Genomic DNA, 15,460 nt, shown 5'->3' on the forward strand with positions numbered 1-15,460 from the left:
GTACTCTTTTACAACGGTCTACTGGTGCTATCATGATTTTATTTAAGCCTGATCAATCAATTAGAATCAAGTTGACAATATATTAAGTTAATCAAGACCTTTCAAGAGGGTGTCTGGACAGAGGCGACTGCTGGCTATGGACTAGCTTTTTGATCATGTGATTCTCTCCCACGTGACTTATAGATACTAATGATGTCTCACGGCATCAACAAGAGCATCGGCCATTTTTGGAAGAAAGATTGGACGAAGTGATTATAGTGCTTGATGTTTGCCCAATATCTTTAGCTTGTAGAGTACACCTTAGCCGTGATATCGCCCCTGATCATGCAGGGGGTTTCTCCCTGCAGGCTGGAGTCGGGGCAGATGAGTAGACTCGATGAGGAGACTCAAGATATCAGATGCAGACAGATGCAGTTGAGTTGAAAGCGAATAATGTAAAGCCTTGGGGCTTATGTTGTTCAACCGTAGAATGATTGTTTACTCTGGAGTAAGGAACTGCTGGTATATTCTGCCGACATCACGTGAGCGGAAACGGCGCTAGGGAACAACCGGCATCCGAAGGTCGACCTTTGCAACTCGCTATCCAAGTCCGAAGTGGGAGACTGACCGCATCACCACCTTTTCTTCACCCCCAATCGCAAGATGAGCTCCCTCCGTTTCGCTCGCGCTGCTCTCAGGGCTCGCCCTGCTGCCTTCCGCGTTCCTCTCCAGCGCAGAGGCTACGCTGACGCTGTCCCCGACAAGATCAAGCTCTCCCTGGTGCTCCCTCACCAGGTACGACTTCCGCCCCGATGAAAGGTGTTTTTGATATCTCTGCGGAGTTCTAGGCTGACAAGTACTTTACGAATAGACTATCTTCAGGTCGACCGGCGTGTATGTGATCACCCTCCGTCTCCCAATGCCGCGCACTGCCGTCTCGCGTCCACCCTTTCATTGCGCCTTTACTGACGAGCGTCCAATCCAGTGTCCAGGTCAACATCCCCGCTGAGTCCGGAGAGATGGGTGTCCTCGCCAACCACGTTCCCTCCATCGAGCAGCTTAAGCCTGGCCTCGTCGAGATCGTCGAGGAGGGTGGTGCCAACAAGAAGTTTTTCCGTACGTCCGACCCAAATCACATATCCACCCCGTTCAATATACACCGAATTGGTTTCCACTCGTCAAACAGCGGTGTCACTAACATGCTTCTGGCTCAGTGTCTGGTGGATTCGCTGTTGTTCAGCCCGACTCCCAGCTCAGCATCAACGCCGTTGAGGGTTACCCCCTTGAAGACTTCAGCGCCGAGGTAGGCTCTTGCTCAGCCCCCACAAGGCAACAGAACTAACCAGTCTCGTGCTCTTAGAACGTCCGCTCCCAGATCGCCGAAGCCCAGAAGATTGCCAGCGGCAACGGTAGCGAGCAGGACATTGCTGAGGCTAAGATCGAGCTCGAGGTAAGTCGGCAATCCTAAGGAAGCTACGCCTTTGGGTCGGACATAAGCTAACTTCTCAAAAGGTTCTCGAGACTCTGCAGGCCCACCTCAAATAGATACCTGATGTACATATCCAATCGCGTCTTCAACTGTGAACCTGTAGAATTATAGCAACTCCTTACGACTTTTCTGCCTCATTCACATCGCTACAGTAACAGAGTACCCTCTGAAGCTCGGACAGGTATAGTAACTGGAGACACTCGCCTTATATCCGAGGCTCGATCGCACCTTCCTCATGGATGAATCTAGCCATTATTACGGATATCCTTGTCGGTGCAGTTCCCCTCCCCCGGTTTCTCTCCGCATTGATTACTTTCTTGAGTTCCACGGTGACTAGATAGTGTGTTCGTTTTCTAGGTGCCCCATTTTCCACCGTGCCTGTTATCATATATCTCCGAATCCCAATCTCGACGATTCAGCAGCATGACCGAAGAGGGGCCAACAGACCCTTCGACACCCTTACCTTTCAAGTTAGGACTTATGGAGGAAAACTGCTTCACCGGCAGCTATTTTTTCAAAAGTCCTGAGGGGCAGCAGACACTAACCACGCATCCCGAAGAAGAGCGGTCCGCTTCACCAGCTTTAGCCCAGGACCGGCCACGAGCACCGCACCAGGCCAGTGGGGAGGAAAGCTATAGAGATCTACTCTTTACGTTCCCAAGACTTTACTCGGACTTGACCTTGGAAAGGGACCCGTTTCTGGAGAGCCGCGGAATGCCTCTGAATCCACACAATACGCCAATAACTCAAAGTGGCCGTCAATCCGAGAATGGGTCGTGGGCGAATGACAAACGAAGTGTTCTCACGCCGGTCAAACTCGACAATTATACGGCATATCAATCGAGCGACCCAGCCGGGTTTGATGACGGCCCGCTAAGCCCTCTTTTCAATGGCAGTGATTCAACATGGAGACCGCCCAAACCACCTAAACCTTCTTTCCTCTCCGACGTCGCGATCTCAGTTCAGGACGATGCTGAAAATATCCGGCCGCCGCTCGCAGAGAAGTCATTGGGAAAGAGTGAACACGGGCGACCGTTGCCGGAGACCCCTAACCGATCCCTACCATTACAAGCGACCAGGAAATCAAGTCAACTGAGTGAGCGTCCTACCGTCGGACAACCATCAAACCAGCGCACGGTGCGACCGAAACAGTCTTGGGAAACTCGAAGCATCGTTCCTTGTCGATACTTCCCTCGGCCCTTTACGCGTCAAGAACTGGAAATACTGGGCATACCCTTGAACAACCCAGCCATGCCCTTTCCTGCCCCTATACCGACCATAGACAATCTTCCCCTCCGCCGAAGGATCATAAACTTCGACTGGAAACAGGCAGACCAGTACCCACAAGATGGCGACAGTTTCCCGAGTGCTAGCACAGGTCGGCCTATGGCTACGAGCGGGCCATCAAATGCAATTTGGCGATTTTCTCAGAATGCCTTCGCGCTTGGAAAAGTCATGAAGGAAATCCTCTGGGGTGTTATCCCGTCAAGGCGAAGGGGCATACCTAACAAGCAGAATCCAACTGTGCGTACAGCAATCACCGTCCCGTTCGTTTCAAGGTGTGAGACATGCTCCGTGGAGCCCGAACAAGTTTCCACCCTGGGTCCCGTTGACGGCGCGTACATACTACAGATCGACCTCGCCTTTCCACTTCTACTCATCGACCGCACCGCATTGCTAGCGAACGTCATTCGTGCTTGCATGTCCTTGAAGGCCATCCAGATCACTGGCTCGCTGGCCCGGGCTTTTATGGAGATTCTTTTCCGCTGGCTACTCTCTGTTCTGAAGATCGATGTTGTTCTTGAACTTCGACGAATCTGAAATAGTGGTCGGCTCTTGGACGCGTATGCTGTACGGGCGGGGCTGGTATCATCTTCTGTATCACACTACTTGGGGGGAAGCACGACTTTAATAAAATTACTGTTTCGGAAAATAGAGTACTTAAGATCTCTTTCTCTACAGTGTACGCCGAAGATGACCCCGCTTGGAAATATATATATCCTAGGCAATGTACATGATCGAAGGTAGATTGTACATCCTGATTCTCGTATGCCTCTTCCTTCTAAAGCTGGGTCAGATGGCTAGCTATGGCTAGTTATGATACAGCTTCGCTCTATATCTGTGCACAACGCATCCAACATACTAACCCACGGCATTTGAGTCACATGGCTCATGACTGCACTCCACGAATTCAACCCCCATCTGCTCATCACATCACCGATCATACCTACCGCCACGCCTTTCTCCCTCTCAGAACAGCTAACAGCGCAAAGAACAAGCAGCCATAGCCGAACCGGAAGGAACTCCAATTCTTGCCCCCCACCCAATTCATCCACCATCATCAACCCCAGCAACTTCGACGCATACCCCGCCGGAGAACCCGGATATGCTCGATACCGCCTCTTAACCCAGATAATCCAGATTATCTGTCCCAGTTGCAGCGCAGTCGCAGTATGATTCCCACGAAAAGCAGAGCTACTGCCTGAAAGTGGGGGCAAAGAGAGCAGCCGATGAGCAAGCGGGTTCAGCCGTAACCCTATCGACTCTTCGTCCTGCCATGGCGCGTGATGGTTAACTGCGATGTCAGACTCGATGTATGAGGCTATTGCGTAGAGGCTTTGGAGGCAGGTAAGGATCTCGATTGTATAAATGTCTTCTGCGATCTGTGCTTCTTTTGCTAGGGCCTGGAGTGCTGGGGTCAGGATGTCGTGGGGTATTGGGAGGGCGCAGTGGGGAATCAGGCTTGAGGGGAGAGGGTATTGGGGTTTGCGGGTGAAGAGGAGGGATGCTGTGATGTCGACCCTAAGGGATAATTCGTCAGTCATTCAAGGGGCTTTAGGAAGAGTGGTGGTGGGATGGTAAGTACCAGAAGATCATGAGTCGGAGGTCGTTGTCGTCTTGTAGACTTTCTATTCCGCCCTTTGCGGAGATTAGGAGCCCTAGTCCCTTAAGATGAGTTGAAGCTTGTGTGAATTCGGAGCAAACAAACTGCGCATGGTCAGATTATCAGTCCAGATCGGGTAGCAATTCGGGCTCACGTTGTAGCAGATAGAGGCCAGAACGGCGCGAATTACATTATTAGCCGTTGCCTTGGTTATATCTGGGTCCGACATAATTGTCTCAAGACAAGTTATGGTCCCTGAAGAACGCTGTAGCGCGATTATCTGGAACTTGTTCTCCGGGGCATAAGCAGTAGCAGTTAGCATGCCAGGGCTAGTCAGGGCCTGTTGGAAGTGGTTCAAGAATCTTGATGCACGGAAGGCAAATGGGAACCAAAACCCGCTAGCCAACTTGTCTACTCCCAATGTGAGCTTTAGCATGATATACTATGATACGGTCATAGTTTGTCTACTCACCTCTTGCCCTCCTGTTCTTCCCCTCGCTAACAACCAAAGCAATCCCATATGCCGAGAACATGTCCATTTCCCACTGCCTCTCCAAGAGAGCAAGCGGGTGCTGGTCCCAAAAAGGGTACATTGGAGAGAGAAGTGCTTGATCATTGTCCGCTCTTGAGGCAACCGCTGGCTCGTCTCTCCGAGTCCTCTTCAACCGGGCTGGCTTGAGGCGTGGCTTCGCTGTAGGTGGAGAGCGCATGCGTACTTCAACTTTCGGATTGCGAATCGGCTTTCGCCTCGCCTTGCCGATATCAACCATGATGTGGCGCCGGATATCGGTCTTGACCAGCTCATCTCGGGCATGCATGTGGGTGGGGCCATTGGAGTGGACGAAGAGGAAGGGGCGTTTTGTTGAGAGGTCCATGATTCTGAGTGTCTATGTCTCTTAGAGCAAGACGGTAGATATCTGTTGAGAGAATATAAAGACCTGCTACCCAATTTGTAGGGGGTAGGTTATATAGGAAGAGGATTGGTAATCCAGATGCCGAACCCTAACCGCGCCTTGTCCCAATCCGGTAATAGGTCCCTGCCGGCTTGCATGTATATTCTTGGCTTTGAGCATGAGGTCCAGCTATGGTCTGAATCTTCATTTCTAAGCAAGCTTGTTTCTCAACTATAGCTAGGAGGCTCTGGCGTAACTATATAAGGTGACAGCAAGTCCTTCCGAACAGTCACTATTCAACTTTTTCACAGAAACAGTAACAAGAATACTACAATATGGCCACCAACACCAATATCATGCTCTACACAGAGGGCACCCCCAACGGGCTCAAGATCTCCATTGCCCTCGAGGAGCTAGGTCTCTCTTACCAGGTCTGTACAAGTAGATGCTCTCCGCAACTGTTCAAACAAGGCTCACTCCTCCAGTTCCGTGAAATTGCCCTCTTCAAGAACGAGCAGAAAGAACCGTGGTTCCTTGAAATCAACCCCAACGGCCGTATCCCCGCAATCACCGATAGGGACGAGAGCGGCCACGAGTTCAGAGTCTTTGAAAGTGGTGCAATCCTTCAGTACCTTGTCGCTAGGTACGACAAGGACCACAAGATCTCTTATCCCTATGGGAGCAAGGAACATTGGGAGGTGACTTCCTGGGTATGAGCTCCACCAGTCACCCAACTATCCTCACTACCCACAAACTGACTTGGGTGTCCAGCTCATGTGGCAGATGGGCGGCGTCGGGCCTATGCAGGGACAGGCAAACCACTTTGCAAGTATGGACCCCTGTCCTATCCCAATATTTGAGTCTCGTATATTAAGCGCACCGTGTAAAAAGGATTTGCCGCTGAGCCAAACCACTACTCGCTAAACCGCTACGTCCACGAAACCCGCCGCCTCTACCGCGTCATGGACGCCCACCTCGCAAAAAGCCCCTCCGGATACCTGGTCGGCGACCGCGTCACGATCGCTGATATTGCAATCTGGCCTTGGGTGACGGCGTGGAGTACGCAGCTTCCCATTCCCTCTTCTCTGATTACTCTTGTTATGTACGAGAATACTAATGACCGAACAGAGTACTCCGGTCTGTCCGCTATCGACGAATTCCCGCATATCCAGAAATGGCTCTACAAGCTCCTTGAGCGTCCTGGGTTCGAGAAGGGAAGGCACGTCCCGAAGCCGCACATTTATCTGGATTTCAACAAGCTTTCGGAGGAGGAGTTGAATGAGGCGGCCAAGTATGGGGTGAAGTGGATTCAGGATGCTATGGCAAGGGATGCGGCCGCTTAGATGGGATTGAGGAGATGAGAAAGGTTTGAGTAAGGGCGAAGGCAGCTGGGCGAGCATTTTTGTTTTGTGGGGGTGTTGCTGGCAGGGGGTTCTTCTTTTAAGGTAGATAGATTGATATAGTGCTTTTATGTAGAAGGAATGCTATAGCTGAGAGCCACATTTACTACATATTACAAACCTAGTAAGAAATATGATATTATGTACTCTATTCTTATCTATCAATCTATTCCTAAACATTCACTTCTATCTAGTCCAACTATCTATCATACGGGCAGTGCAATGTAAGCAAAAACCAGCAACAGCATACTGCTTCAATCAAGAAACATGCTCCTTCTCCTCCTCCTTCGGAATCCTCACCCATATCACCGTTATAAAAGCTGCCAGCAGCTGCGTCGCAAACGCGAACCACCAGATGTCCCTCAACCCTGTTAGACCAATACTCCCGTCAGGCATCCGATCAATCTTTGTCCCAATTGCATCGGCTACACTAGTCATGATCGCTGACGACAGATTCTGGTTCGTCACTAGCAAGCTCGCCGCAGAGCCCTGATAAGACCGCGGCACGCTGCTCGTGATGAAGATCGAAGCGGCTGCAAAGGCTAGATCCGGACCAAAGGTCACCAATATAATACCAGGGAACGAAAGCGCCCAATACGTGGTATTGGGTGTCTGCGGAATGAAAAACACTGGGCCCATTGTAAAAGCGAACATCGCTGCAGTATAGATGTAATGACCTGGGAAAATGTGCAGTGTGCGACTGACGACCCAGGTCGCAAAAATCCCGACCAAGGCATTGGGGATGTGGTAGAGTGCCACTGCTATGGGTGTGGCATGTTGAATGCGCAGCCAGAATTGGATCGCATAAAACTGCCACACGCCAAAGAAGGAACCGAATCCCAGGAAATATGCTACCATGAGCGGAGTAAATCCCGGGGTGCTCCAGAGGTGGTGAGGAATCAGAGGACGCGTCTTGACGGATCTCTCCCAGAAAAACAGAGCAATCAATAGTAGGATGCCAATGATGATGAGCGTGTAGGTGTAAGGAGACCACGAAGCGACCGGACCCTGTGTCAATCCGAACAGCAGACAGACAGAGCCCCCTGCAGCACAGGCGCCTCCAATAAAATCAAATTGACGGAACGAAGGAGCCTCGCCGCCGGCTTGGTCTGCTGCGGGTTGAAGGGACGGAATGCTAAAGTAGGCAGCGACGCCGCAAAGGGCACATAGTATAGCATTCGTTCCGAAAATCCACCGAAGATGCGCATGCAATGCGCCACCTTGTAGCGCCCCCAATGAGAATCCAAGCGGAGCACATGCAGCTATTGCTGAGAATACCCTATTTTTGCGCACTCCCGGGGCATAGAGGCGTCCCAAGATGCTCATACTGCCAGACACTAAAACACCGATCGCTAGGCCCTGCATGGCTCTTACCACGAAGAACAAGACATAGCGCGACGGTTGGAGCGAAAATGCGCCGACGATATTCCAGACCGCAAGCCATCCAAAGGCGCATACTATAGGTCCCTTGGGCGGAATGAGATCGGTCAGAGACCCGGAAACTATGACGGAGAGCCCATTGGCGGTGTTGAAGGAGCCCACGATCCAAGGTAACTCGGATGTGGTGATTCCTAGAGCCTCCCGTAGCTCTTCCTGCGGCGCAAGCATATCTCCAAGGAAGAACGAAAACAGCATGAGGCCGATTGAGCAGACCGAAATGAGGAAGATCTCTGCCGTGAAACTCCGGATCTCGGGCGGGACGCCCTGCCGTTGCTTCGCTGCGGGCGTTTCCGTGGTGGCGGCATCCCGACCGGGAAGACTCCCCAAAGGGACCTCGTCAGTGCGGTCGGCAATGCGCGATAGGCTTTGCAAGAGCTGTTGACTCGGTGTGACAGTCTTCTGATGGCCCAGAAGCGGATCGGGGGTCTGCGCCCCGGTAGCTGGACTGGCCCATCCCGGAGTGCTCGCAAGGGATGACCAGCCTGGTGTTGGCTGAGGGTCGCTGGAAGGTGGCATGCTGAATCTGCGCGGTTGCAAAAGAGAACAATGAGTAAGAGAGATAGAGTGGAGGGTTTTCTAATATACATTTTCGTTGCTAGCGAGTCTCCAGCGGGTGGAACCGGTCTGCCACTCTATATCATCATAGAGTCATAGTGAACCAGGTGGTAGGATGCTATAGGTCGCTATCAACTAGCTTCTGGAGTCTGAACTTCAGCGATCATATATTCCGGTTGATCTTTTGCCATAGTGACATCCCTAGTCTAGAGTATCCATGTTGATCACAGGTTGAGTTGAGTTATCCAGGTTTAAGTAGAGTGGCGACTTCAGGCTGTTTGCGCATTTGTGAGGAAGTCGGGAGCACGACTAAAAGCACAATGTCCTTCACGATCTCAAAGCTTTTCACCAGTAATTTGGCTTTCAGACGAGGGTTTCGGAGAGTGTGCGGCGTACAAGTCGAAGGGAAATAGTAGAAGTATTTCCCGAGTCGTTGCCATTTTAGCCGTGAGCTCATCCTACCCTTCCCCTGCATCCCTCACTCAAGAACGGAACATCGGTGTCTCGAAACCACATAATAGCAAAGAGCTATCCTATTGAATTTTTTTTAACGAGCTCGGTTACATACTCATAGCAGGTCACCCCAAATTCAAGGCAGCTCCAGCTCCGGCGACGACAGTTGGCTAAGTCGGAACATATTTCAGCCTCTCCGCGATCAGAGGGAGAAATCGTGGAGGATTGGGAAATGGAGAGACGCCGCATCCACCTCACCGCTGCGACGATGCGCATACCCGAGGCGTGGAGTGCACCGAATCGATATCTCTCATGCATAGGACGGCCAGGGATCACCCTGGTTGGATCGGAGCGGCCCTGAACCCAAACAGAAGGGGCAAAAGACGGAATGACCGCGGTGCACCCAGGCAGTGCCCCATATGCCTCGAGAAGGCTGTTGTGTTCCGCAGATGGCCGTACCTCGACTCGCCTTGCGGGATTCCCGGTAGTACCACCGGATTGACCTGGGGCGGGGAGAAGAAATTCGATCGTTTTCCTCGTTATGGGTTTGTGCGTGTCATCGGACTTGATACATCACAAATGTCCCACGAAGATCTATTTTTGAAGGGTTCAAAGCAAGACTCTCAAGCCCGGTCCTCCAATCACGACTGGAACTTGCGTCAATATTCCAGTATTGAAATCCAAATCGGATACACTCGGTGATGTTTTGCTTTTGCTTTTGACTGGATCTCTCGTTTCGGATTCTCGAACTACCACCCCTCGCTTGATGACATCGCATTCGCCTCATCCTGGATGCAGCGATGCCACCATTCACCCGCTGCGCAGGAATGATATGCAAGGTCGGAAGTCCACCATTCAGACAGCCTTTGGCCATCCTAGCTTGCAGAGTTCAGCTTCCCCCTGGAGAACGGTCGTGAGCTCAATCTGGCGGTGTAACACGCTCATAGTGCCAAGATTAATACTTGGAGAATTGCTTGTGTTATTCGACGAAGATTGAGGACTGACTGTCTGTCTGTCTGGAGAAAGGAGGAGGTTTGTGCGATGGCTGATGTGTGAGAGACCGGAAGGAGACTAGGATCTGTCAATGTGATTGTTGGATGGGGTTAGAGTTTGGGTCTGGAGCTCTTACAAAGTACGAGAGATGGATGAAAAGAAAGCAGGGAGCAGAAAGCAGAAAAAAAGGAAGGAAAGTAAGTGGTAAGTGATGCTTGTTGAGGAGGAGAGGGTGGAAAAAGAAAGTTCTCTCTCCTGTGCTTCATCTCACTTTCGTTCTTCTTCTTCTTCTTCCCTCTTCAACTCCCCTCTTCCCCCCTCCTCATCCTTCGAAACCGTTGATCATGCACGACATATCAGGCTCTCTCCGATCTACTCGATTCCAGATCCCAGTCGAGTTGATACATCTTTGCCCTCTCGCATCGTTCAAGCTGCGCCCTGCCATTCGTCAGCGGGCGAAGCGATCTGCCTCTTACACCAGCCCTTTGCCATCCTTCCCTCGATGAAACTTGCCTTCCCACAACTATTTCCCTCGCTCTCTCCCTGCTTGCTACCTACCACACTCGCTTCTTGTATTTCCTCTGCCAGTGACTGTCCCGAACGACCAAGTCTTTGCATGTGCCCGTTGCCATTCCTTTAGGCTACTCTGTCTCCAAGCCTGAAGCTATCCGCCTCAAACGGACCAGCCGTGTGTCGCCTTTCCCTCTTTCCATTCCTATACTGCATGCACTCGACTATAGCTTCGGCACCGAGAGTGTGATCATCACCTCCCCTGGTCTCTTTCGCTTGGAATTCACAATCGACTTCCCCGCACAAGAGCCGCCTCCTGTCTTACGTGCCGTTTGCGATCGCTTGATATCCAAAGGTACTAACTCGAAGACGAAGTACCGGCCTTTGATTATCGTCGTCTGACGAGTGATATCCACCGTTCCACGCAGCATCCTCTTCGTTTCACCTACTTTCGGGGTTTTGCTATCGACTGCCTCAGCGGACAAAGAGATCCGTGATATCCTACCCTAGAGACTGCAGCTCGCGAACAATATTCTTCTGCAAGTTCCATCAAGGGGCCACTTGTACTACAAGAACAATGTCTCTAGCCCGCGACAATGCTCGGGCGCCTAGGTCACGAGGGTCCGAAGAAGAATTCGTGCTGTTCCTCCAGGGGGTGAGTTCGCTCTTCGCAGAGTTCTTTGAACAAATATGATAGCAATACTCACTAAGCAACTAGATTCCAGCTCGCTGCCGCTGGCAAGAGCTCAAAGATCTGGTCCGCCAAACTGCCTTGCACATCCGGCAAGCAGTAGTGTACGATGACCACCATGGATTTCCCACTGGGCTAGGGCAGATCATTGTGAAGAATGAAGATGAGGCTTGGCGGACCTACCGTACGTGCAACACTCCTTGGCTTAAAACAACGACTGACAGAGCTTCTGGCTGTCAGACAGACTATCCACCAACGGCTGGGAGGGACAAAGCCTAGTTGTCACCCTTGCACGAACCAGCTCGCCCACTCGGCCCATTGCTGGACCCACGAGAAGCCCACCCAGCATGATTCAGCCTACTTACGTGACGGGGTACTCAACATCTCCAGTAATGTCTCGAATTATGGCTCTACCGCCATCCCCAGTATCTACAGAGTAAGTTTTCGGGCGGTAGAATTTAATAGGCAATGTACGGGGTGCTAATTGTCATAACAAGGCGCGTTGTCCCATCAAGTCCAACCTACCAGAGCACGGAATATGGTCCTATACCCAGCCCAATATTTGCCTCTCAACAATCTTTTGTTGCCATATTTGCGGATCCCCTAGGTCATACCGTCACAGGAGTGCCTAATTCGCCGACCCTGCAACCTTCGTTTTGTGATCCAATGACATTCGGCACCATCCCTTCATATGCAGTGTCCCACCAAATGCATCAACCCATGATGGCAAACGGCTTTAGGCCTGGCCTACATAACAGGTCTACCCCGCGCAAAAGCCTGTACAACTACAACAACCCTTCAGCACCCACATGTCCTCGCCAAAGCTTCCGCCGTAATATCGTGATCCAGAACCTCAACCCGGCTACCACAGATCAAGACTTGCTGGCATTCCTGCAAGAAACAGTTACTGTTGAGCATTGCGAGGTCGTCCCTATGAACACTAGTCTCGACACTCGATTCACCCGGTACAGGGCTACCGCGCGCGTTACACTTGGCTCTGCTGAGGAGGCCAAACGCGCCGTGGCCCTCTATAACAACACCACCTTTATGCGATTCAGAATTCGTGTCAGAATTGACAGGAGCGCCTTACAGAGTGACCCATGCTCCCTTGTCCCTGACGAATATGCTCCTGCGCTTGGTGACTTTTCTGCTTTTGCAAGCGCAGAGCCTCAGGTGCAAATGACCCCGCCTGCAACTGAGAGCTCAACCTCAGACACGGATGAAGTCATCCAGAGCCATACTTCTTCCCCGTGCGAGATGATGGAGCGGGGCCCGACCACTCAGCCGAAATCAGCGGATAGGTGCCAGCCATTGGTGATTAATGGCTCTGGTTTGGGTGGGAGAACAGCCGTATCTACATGATCTATCGCTGCCATATTTCGGACCTGTTCCAATGGTCTCCTTACTAACGATATCATTTCCTTGACCAAGCTATTATTGTCTTATCTTTGATTTGGATGTTTTTTTGTCTTTTTCTGTCAATATAACATAGCCATCTATATAAGCGATTTAGCAGGTGGAAATAATTAAATGGGCGTATATAGGAGCGAAAATAGAATATCGTCCGTGACACAAGCCAAACAGGGTAAATTAAGCAATTGTTTTCATTCATCATCAGTCATCTAATGCTAGGACAAAGCACAGTCATGATGCATGCATTAATCATTTCCTCCATTTTCCTTCCTCCGCTTTACCAGATCCCCCGGGCTCTCACATTTCCTGGCTCGTACCATGTTGTGCTGCATGCTTCGTATACCGAGCAGCCCAAATCAAGCCACAGTACTCCACCCAGGCACGATGTTCTGGGCCCGTCAAATCATTCAATATCATCATGCTCTCATCTCAAACTCATCACATCAATAATACAATCCGTCGAATATTCAAGAAAGCAAAAAATAGGGACGTTGAGGTAACAGATCCCGAAGTATCAGACAATGGACGCCATGCAGATGAAGCCCGAAATAGATAAATAAGACAAAGGTCAATAAGATCAAAAACATAAATAATACAAGGCCCTAGAAATAAGTGATATTAGAGGAGTCAAATAGACCCCTGTCCGCGCCTGAGAGGTTCGCGAGGAAAATTCATTGTCCGAATCCTTGTTGGAAGAGATTTTGAACTCTGCGCGCTGGGAATTCGACCCTTGAAGGATCGGAAAAGGATCGAACCGCAAGTTCAAACCGCATCATACCGGTTCGGATGTTGCATGCATGCACTCATGCAGCAGGTCTATTTAGCGTGGTCGATCAGTTCGGCGTACAGCGATTCGGGGATCTTTCGGACGATGAGAACGGCCAAGGCAATAATCTCTTTGGCGTCAAGTGGGGGGAAGGATCGGAGGATTTTGTTTGGGCTGTTGAGAATTGCGGGTTAGATAACGAACGAGTTTCGAGGGGAAATCGATAGATCGATTTCGGGAAAGAGTGGGGTAGAGGCAATGGCCAAACAACAAATGCAAGACATTCGAAATAGAAAAGGGGTGGGGTATTTGACTGGTCGACTTGAAAATGGACCCTGAGATTGCTTCTGACGCCATGCGTTTGGCTGGCTGGCTGGCCGGGAAACGGGTGGAGGAGTGGGAAAAAGAAAACATGGTATACTGATATTACGTACCTTGGACTCTTGAGGAGTGTGTCTCTCATCAAGATAAGTTGCGCCACGATGCAGAGGATATTCAGGTGTGGTCCGTAGGCGAAGAGAAAATCCCAGAGGTGGAGGACTTCCGGCAGGGGAGGGGTGCAGGCGCAAAGGGTTAGGACTGACGGAAATGCGTAGAGCTTTGCTTGAAGTCCTTTGGAGAACAGGTAGGAAGCGAGTTTCGGTTCCACAATTTCAAGGCATCGGTCCACGAGGACGAGTCCGCGATGCACACCGTCCATTGCGCCACGGATGTACCCAGGGCATTCGCGCGTAATGAAGGTGTGAAACAGCGCAAACGCTTCGACTTCGCTGCGGGCTGCATAGAGGAAAGGGGCGCAAAGAACATTCATGCCTTGGACATAGACTGCGGTCTCGCTGGTGATGCCAGGGCTGATAGGTGATGTGCTGCTTCCGTTACTGACAAGGCTATTGGGCGTCATGTCGTCCGCGGACGGCTCTTCTTCTGCGATGCTTGGGGGTGTGTTGATCAGGAGTTCCATCTCTCGTCGTCGGGAAGACGGCCGTGATTTTGATTTGTTTTTGTTTTTCTCGTCGTGGATTTTCCATGCTACGGCGTTCAGCAGCCGGATAAGACTGGCTTCTGTGACGCGGCGCTTGAAGAGCGGGTCTGTGGCCAGTGTGCGGAAGGTATCATTGCGGATTTTGGTATACGCAGGAGAACGGCCACGATGTATAAGAGAGAGATATTGGTCGGCGGGCAGAGGAGGAATATCGAGTAGGATAAGCCAGAGATAGACTCGATACGTTGACTAGAAGTAAGGGGTTAATCAACCGCACGAGACGGGGAGGTTTTGGCTTGGGACTGGGAGCCCAGTTGCAATTCAACGAGAGAAAACGTACCATGCCGTCACCATCTGCTTCTACTCTTGTAGACAAGACCAAGTAACGCAGTTCCTGAAGCGCTTCTTGGAGGTTCCCATGTTGGGGTCCATCTCGCAGCAGAGTCTCCAAATGGGATCTTTTTACCCCAAAGCCGGAGCCGGTCTTCCGTCCAGGTCGCCGCTGAGTCGGTAATATTGGAGCATCGCGAGAGGAAGCGTCGCTATTTGACCGTGCTCGGCGATGTGTGCGTAGCCGGACAGGAGAATCGAGCTGAGCTGGCTTGGAGAGCTCGTCGGGTCCTGCGGAGGAGCGAGCGGAGGAGAGCTGGGAGGACAAAGCAGGACCGGAAGAGAGGTGTTGATGGGATTGGATTTTACGTAGGCCTCGCATCGTTCGAGGCGATGGAGATCCGGCGAGAGCGGCCAGGTTGAGCTGAGCCTGGGTGGGTGGTTGGGATGACATCGTGGTCGAGGAGGCTCTGGGCTGGCGGGACGAGACCGGAGCTGAAGCTGGAAGTGATCGCAGGCTGCGGTGGGAAACACACCATCTTTCGGTCAACCAGCACCAGGCAGATCAGCCATGTATGACTCTCACAGGTTCCAGAGCGAAATTAAGTGAAGCTATCCTTTAAGGCAGAAAAGGAAGGTGTAGTTATTTCGGTGGCGGGCTTTTCTCGCCAATGATCAAGGA

General features: G+C 51.3%; 8 protein-coding genes across 8 annotated transcripts; 4 read left to right on the top strand and 4 right to left on the bottom strand.

Annotated features, from left to right (window-relative positions):
* The first annotated feature begins 587 nt into the window (after positions 1 to 587).
* Positions 588 to 1,605, top strand: BJY04DRAFT_182188 (F1F0 ATP synthase subunit delta). Its single transcript, XM_073710301.1, has 6 exons — positions 588 to 774; positions 851 to 873; positions 965 to 1,095; positions 1,194 to 1,282; positions 1,340 to 1,429; positions 1,492 to 1,605. Exons 1-6 carry the CDS (start codon positions 643 to 645, stop codon positions 1,522 to 1,524), a joined length of 498 nt encoding a protein of 165 aa, XP_073574132.1. The 5' UTR covers positions 588 to 642; the 3' UTR covers positions 1,525 to 1,605.
* Positions 1,606 to 1,612: 7 nt separating this feature from the next.
* BJY04DRAFT_182190 (uncharacterized protein) lies at positions 1,613 to 2,057 on the bottom strand. The gene has a single exon (XM_073710302.1). The coding sequence runs from the start codon at positions 1,854 to 1,856 to the stop codon at positions 1,674 to 1,676; it is 183 nt and encodes a 60-aa protein (XP_073574133.1). The 5' UTR covers positions 1,857 to 2,057; the 3' UTR covers positions 1,613 to 1,673.
* BJY04DRAFT_182191 (uncharacterized protein) lies at positions 2,005 to 3,448 on the top strand. The gene has a single exon (XM_073710303.1). The coding sequence runs from the start codon at positions 2,183 to 2,185 to the stop codon at positions 3,287 to 3,289; it is 1,107 nt and encodes a 368-aa protein (XP_073574134.1). The 5' UTR covers positions 2,005 to 2,182; the 3' UTR covers positions 3,290 to 3,448.
* Positions 3,449 to 3,513: 65 nt separating this feature from the next.
* On the bottom strand, positions 3,514 to 4,768 carry BJY04DRAFT_6381 (uncharacterized protein). The gene has a single exon (XM_073720782.1). The coding sequence runs from the start codon at positions 4,291 to 4,293 to the stop codon at positions 3,550 to 3,552; it is 744 nt and encodes a 247-aa protein (XP_073574135.1). The 5' UTR covers positions 4,294 to 4,768; the 3' UTR covers positions 3,514 to 3,549.
* Positions 4,769 to 5,580: 812 nt separating this feature from the next.
* Positions 5,581 to 6,588, top strand: BJY04DRAFT_215294 (glutathione S-transferase family protein; the record flags this gene model as incomplete). Its single annotated transcript, XM_073715439.1, has 5 exons — positions 5,581 to 5,676; positions 5,731 to 5,955; positions 6,017 to 6,074; positions 6,137 to 6,304; positions 6,374 to 6,588. 5 exons carry the CDS (start codon positions 5,581 to 5,583, stop codon positions 6,586 to 6,588), a joined length of 762 nt encoding a protein of 253 aa, XP_073574136.1.
* A 300-nt stretch (positions 6,589 to 6,888) lies between these two features.
* BJY04DRAFT_6394 (major facilitator superfamily domain-containing protein) lies at positions 6,889 to 8,741 on the bottom strand. The gene has a single exon (XM_073720786.1). It carries the CDS (start codon positions 8,599 to 8,601, stop codon positions 6,904 to 6,906), a length of 1,698 nt encoding a protein of 565 aa, XP_073574137.1. The 5' UTR covers positions 8,602 to 8,741; the 3' UTR covers positions 6,889 to 6,903.
* A 1,754-nt stretch (positions 8,742 to 10,495) lies between these two features.
* Positions 10,496 to 12,824, top strand: BJY04DRAFT_182198 (RNA-binding protein). Its single transcript, XM_073710304.1, has 4 exons — positions 10,496 to 11,251; positions 11,315 to 11,471; positions 11,528 to 11,723; positions 11,785 to 12,824. The coding sequence occupies exons 1-4, from the start codon at positions 11,174 to 11,176 to the stop codon at positions 12,647 to 12,649; spliced, it is 1,296 nt and encodes a 431-aa protein (XP_073574138.1). The 5' UTR covers positions 10,496 to 11,173; the 3' UTR covers positions 12,650 to 12,824.
* Positions 12,825 to 13,358: 534 nt separating this feature from the next.
* On the bottom strand, positions 13,359 to 15,427 carry BJY04DRAFT_6413 (rab-GTPase-TBC domain-containing protein). The gene is made up of 3 exons (XM_073720792.1): positions 14,789 to 15,427; positions 13,901 to 14,697; positions 13,359 to 13,640 (listed from the first exon to the last, which is right to left on the bottom strand). Exons 1-3 carry the CDS (start codon positions 15,230 to 15,232, stop codon positions 13,517 to 13,519), a joined length of 1,365 nt encoding a protein of 454 aa, XP_073574139.1. The 5' UTR covers positions 15,233 to 15,427; the 3' UTR covers positions 13,359 to 13,516.
* Positions 15,428 to 15,460: the final 33 nt, after the last annotated feature.

The sequence above is a fragment of the Aspergillus karnatakaensis genome (genome assembly GCF_047715665.1).
Source record: "Aspergillus karnatakaensis strain CBS 102800 unplaced genomic scaffold BJY04scaffold_10, whole genome shotgun sequence".
NCBI lineage: Eukaryota > Fungi > Ascomycota > Eurotiomycetes > Eurotiales > Aspergillaceae > Aspergillus > Aspergillus karnatakaensis.

What these genes read in the sequence shown, in the direction of transcription:
- BJY04DRAFT_182188 (XM_073710301.1), top strand. Translation starts at nt 643, where the DNA reads ATGAGCTCCCTCCGTTTCGCTCGCGCTGCTCTCAGGGCTCGCCCTGCT. An exon ending in TGCCAACAAGAAGTTTTTCC is followed by an intron (nt 1,096 to 1,193) that starts GTACGTCCGACC and finishes CTTCTGGCTCAG; the next exon opens with TGTCTGGTGGATTCGCTGTT. An exon ending in TTGAAGACTTCAGCGCCGAG is followed by an intron (nt 1,283 to 1,339) that starts GTAGGCTCTTGC and finishes TCGTGCTCTTAG; the next exon opens with AACGTCCGCTCCCAGATCGC.
- BJY04DRAFT_182190 (XM_073710302.1), bottom strand. Translation starts at nt 1,856, where the DNA reads ATGATAACAGGCACGGTGGAAAATGGGGCACCTAGAAAACGAACACAC.
- BJY04DRAFT_182191 (XM_073710303.1), top strand. Translation starts at nt 2,183, where the DNA reads ATGCCTCTGAATCCACACAATACGCCAATAACTCAAAGTGGCCGTCAA.
- BJY04DRAFT_6381 (XM_073720782.1), bottom strand. Translation starts at nt 4,293, where the DNA reads ATGACTGACGAATTATCCCTTAGGGTCGACATCACAGCATCCCTCCTC.
- BJY04DRAFT_6394 (XM_073720786.1), bottom strand. Translation starts at nt 8,601, where the DNA reads ATGCCACCTTCCAGCGACCCTCAGCCAACACCAGGCTGGTCATCCCTT.
- BJY04DRAFT_182198 (XM_073710304.1), top strand. Translation starts at nt 11,174, where the DNA reads ATGTCTCTAGCCCGCGACAATGCTCGGGCGCCTAGGTCACGAGGGTCC. An exon ending in TCGTGCTGTTCCTCCAGGGG is followed by an intron (nt 11,252 to 11,314) that starts GTGAGTTCGCTC and finishes CTAAGCAACTAG; the next exon opens with ATTCCAGCTCGCTGCCGCTG. An exon ending in CCATCCCCAGTATCTACAGA is followed by an intron (nt 11,724 to 11,784) that starts GTAAGTTTTCGG and finishes TGTCATAACAAG; the next exon opens with GCGCGTTGTCCCATCAAGTC.
- BJY04DRAFT_6413 (XM_073720792.1), bottom strand. Translation starts at nt 15,232, where the DNA reads ATGTCATCCCAACCACCCACCCAGGCTCAGCTCAACCTGGCCGCTCTC. An exon ending in AAGCAGATGGTGACGGCATG is followed by an intron (nt 14,698 to 14,788) that starts GTACGTTTTCTC and finishes CCTTACTTCTAG; the next exon opens with TCAACGTATCGAGTCTATCT. An exon ending in ACACTCCTCAAGAGTCCAAG is followed by an intron (nt 13,641 to 13,900) that starts GTACGTAATATC and finishes AATTCTCAACAG; the next exon opens with CCCAAACAAAATCCTCCGAT.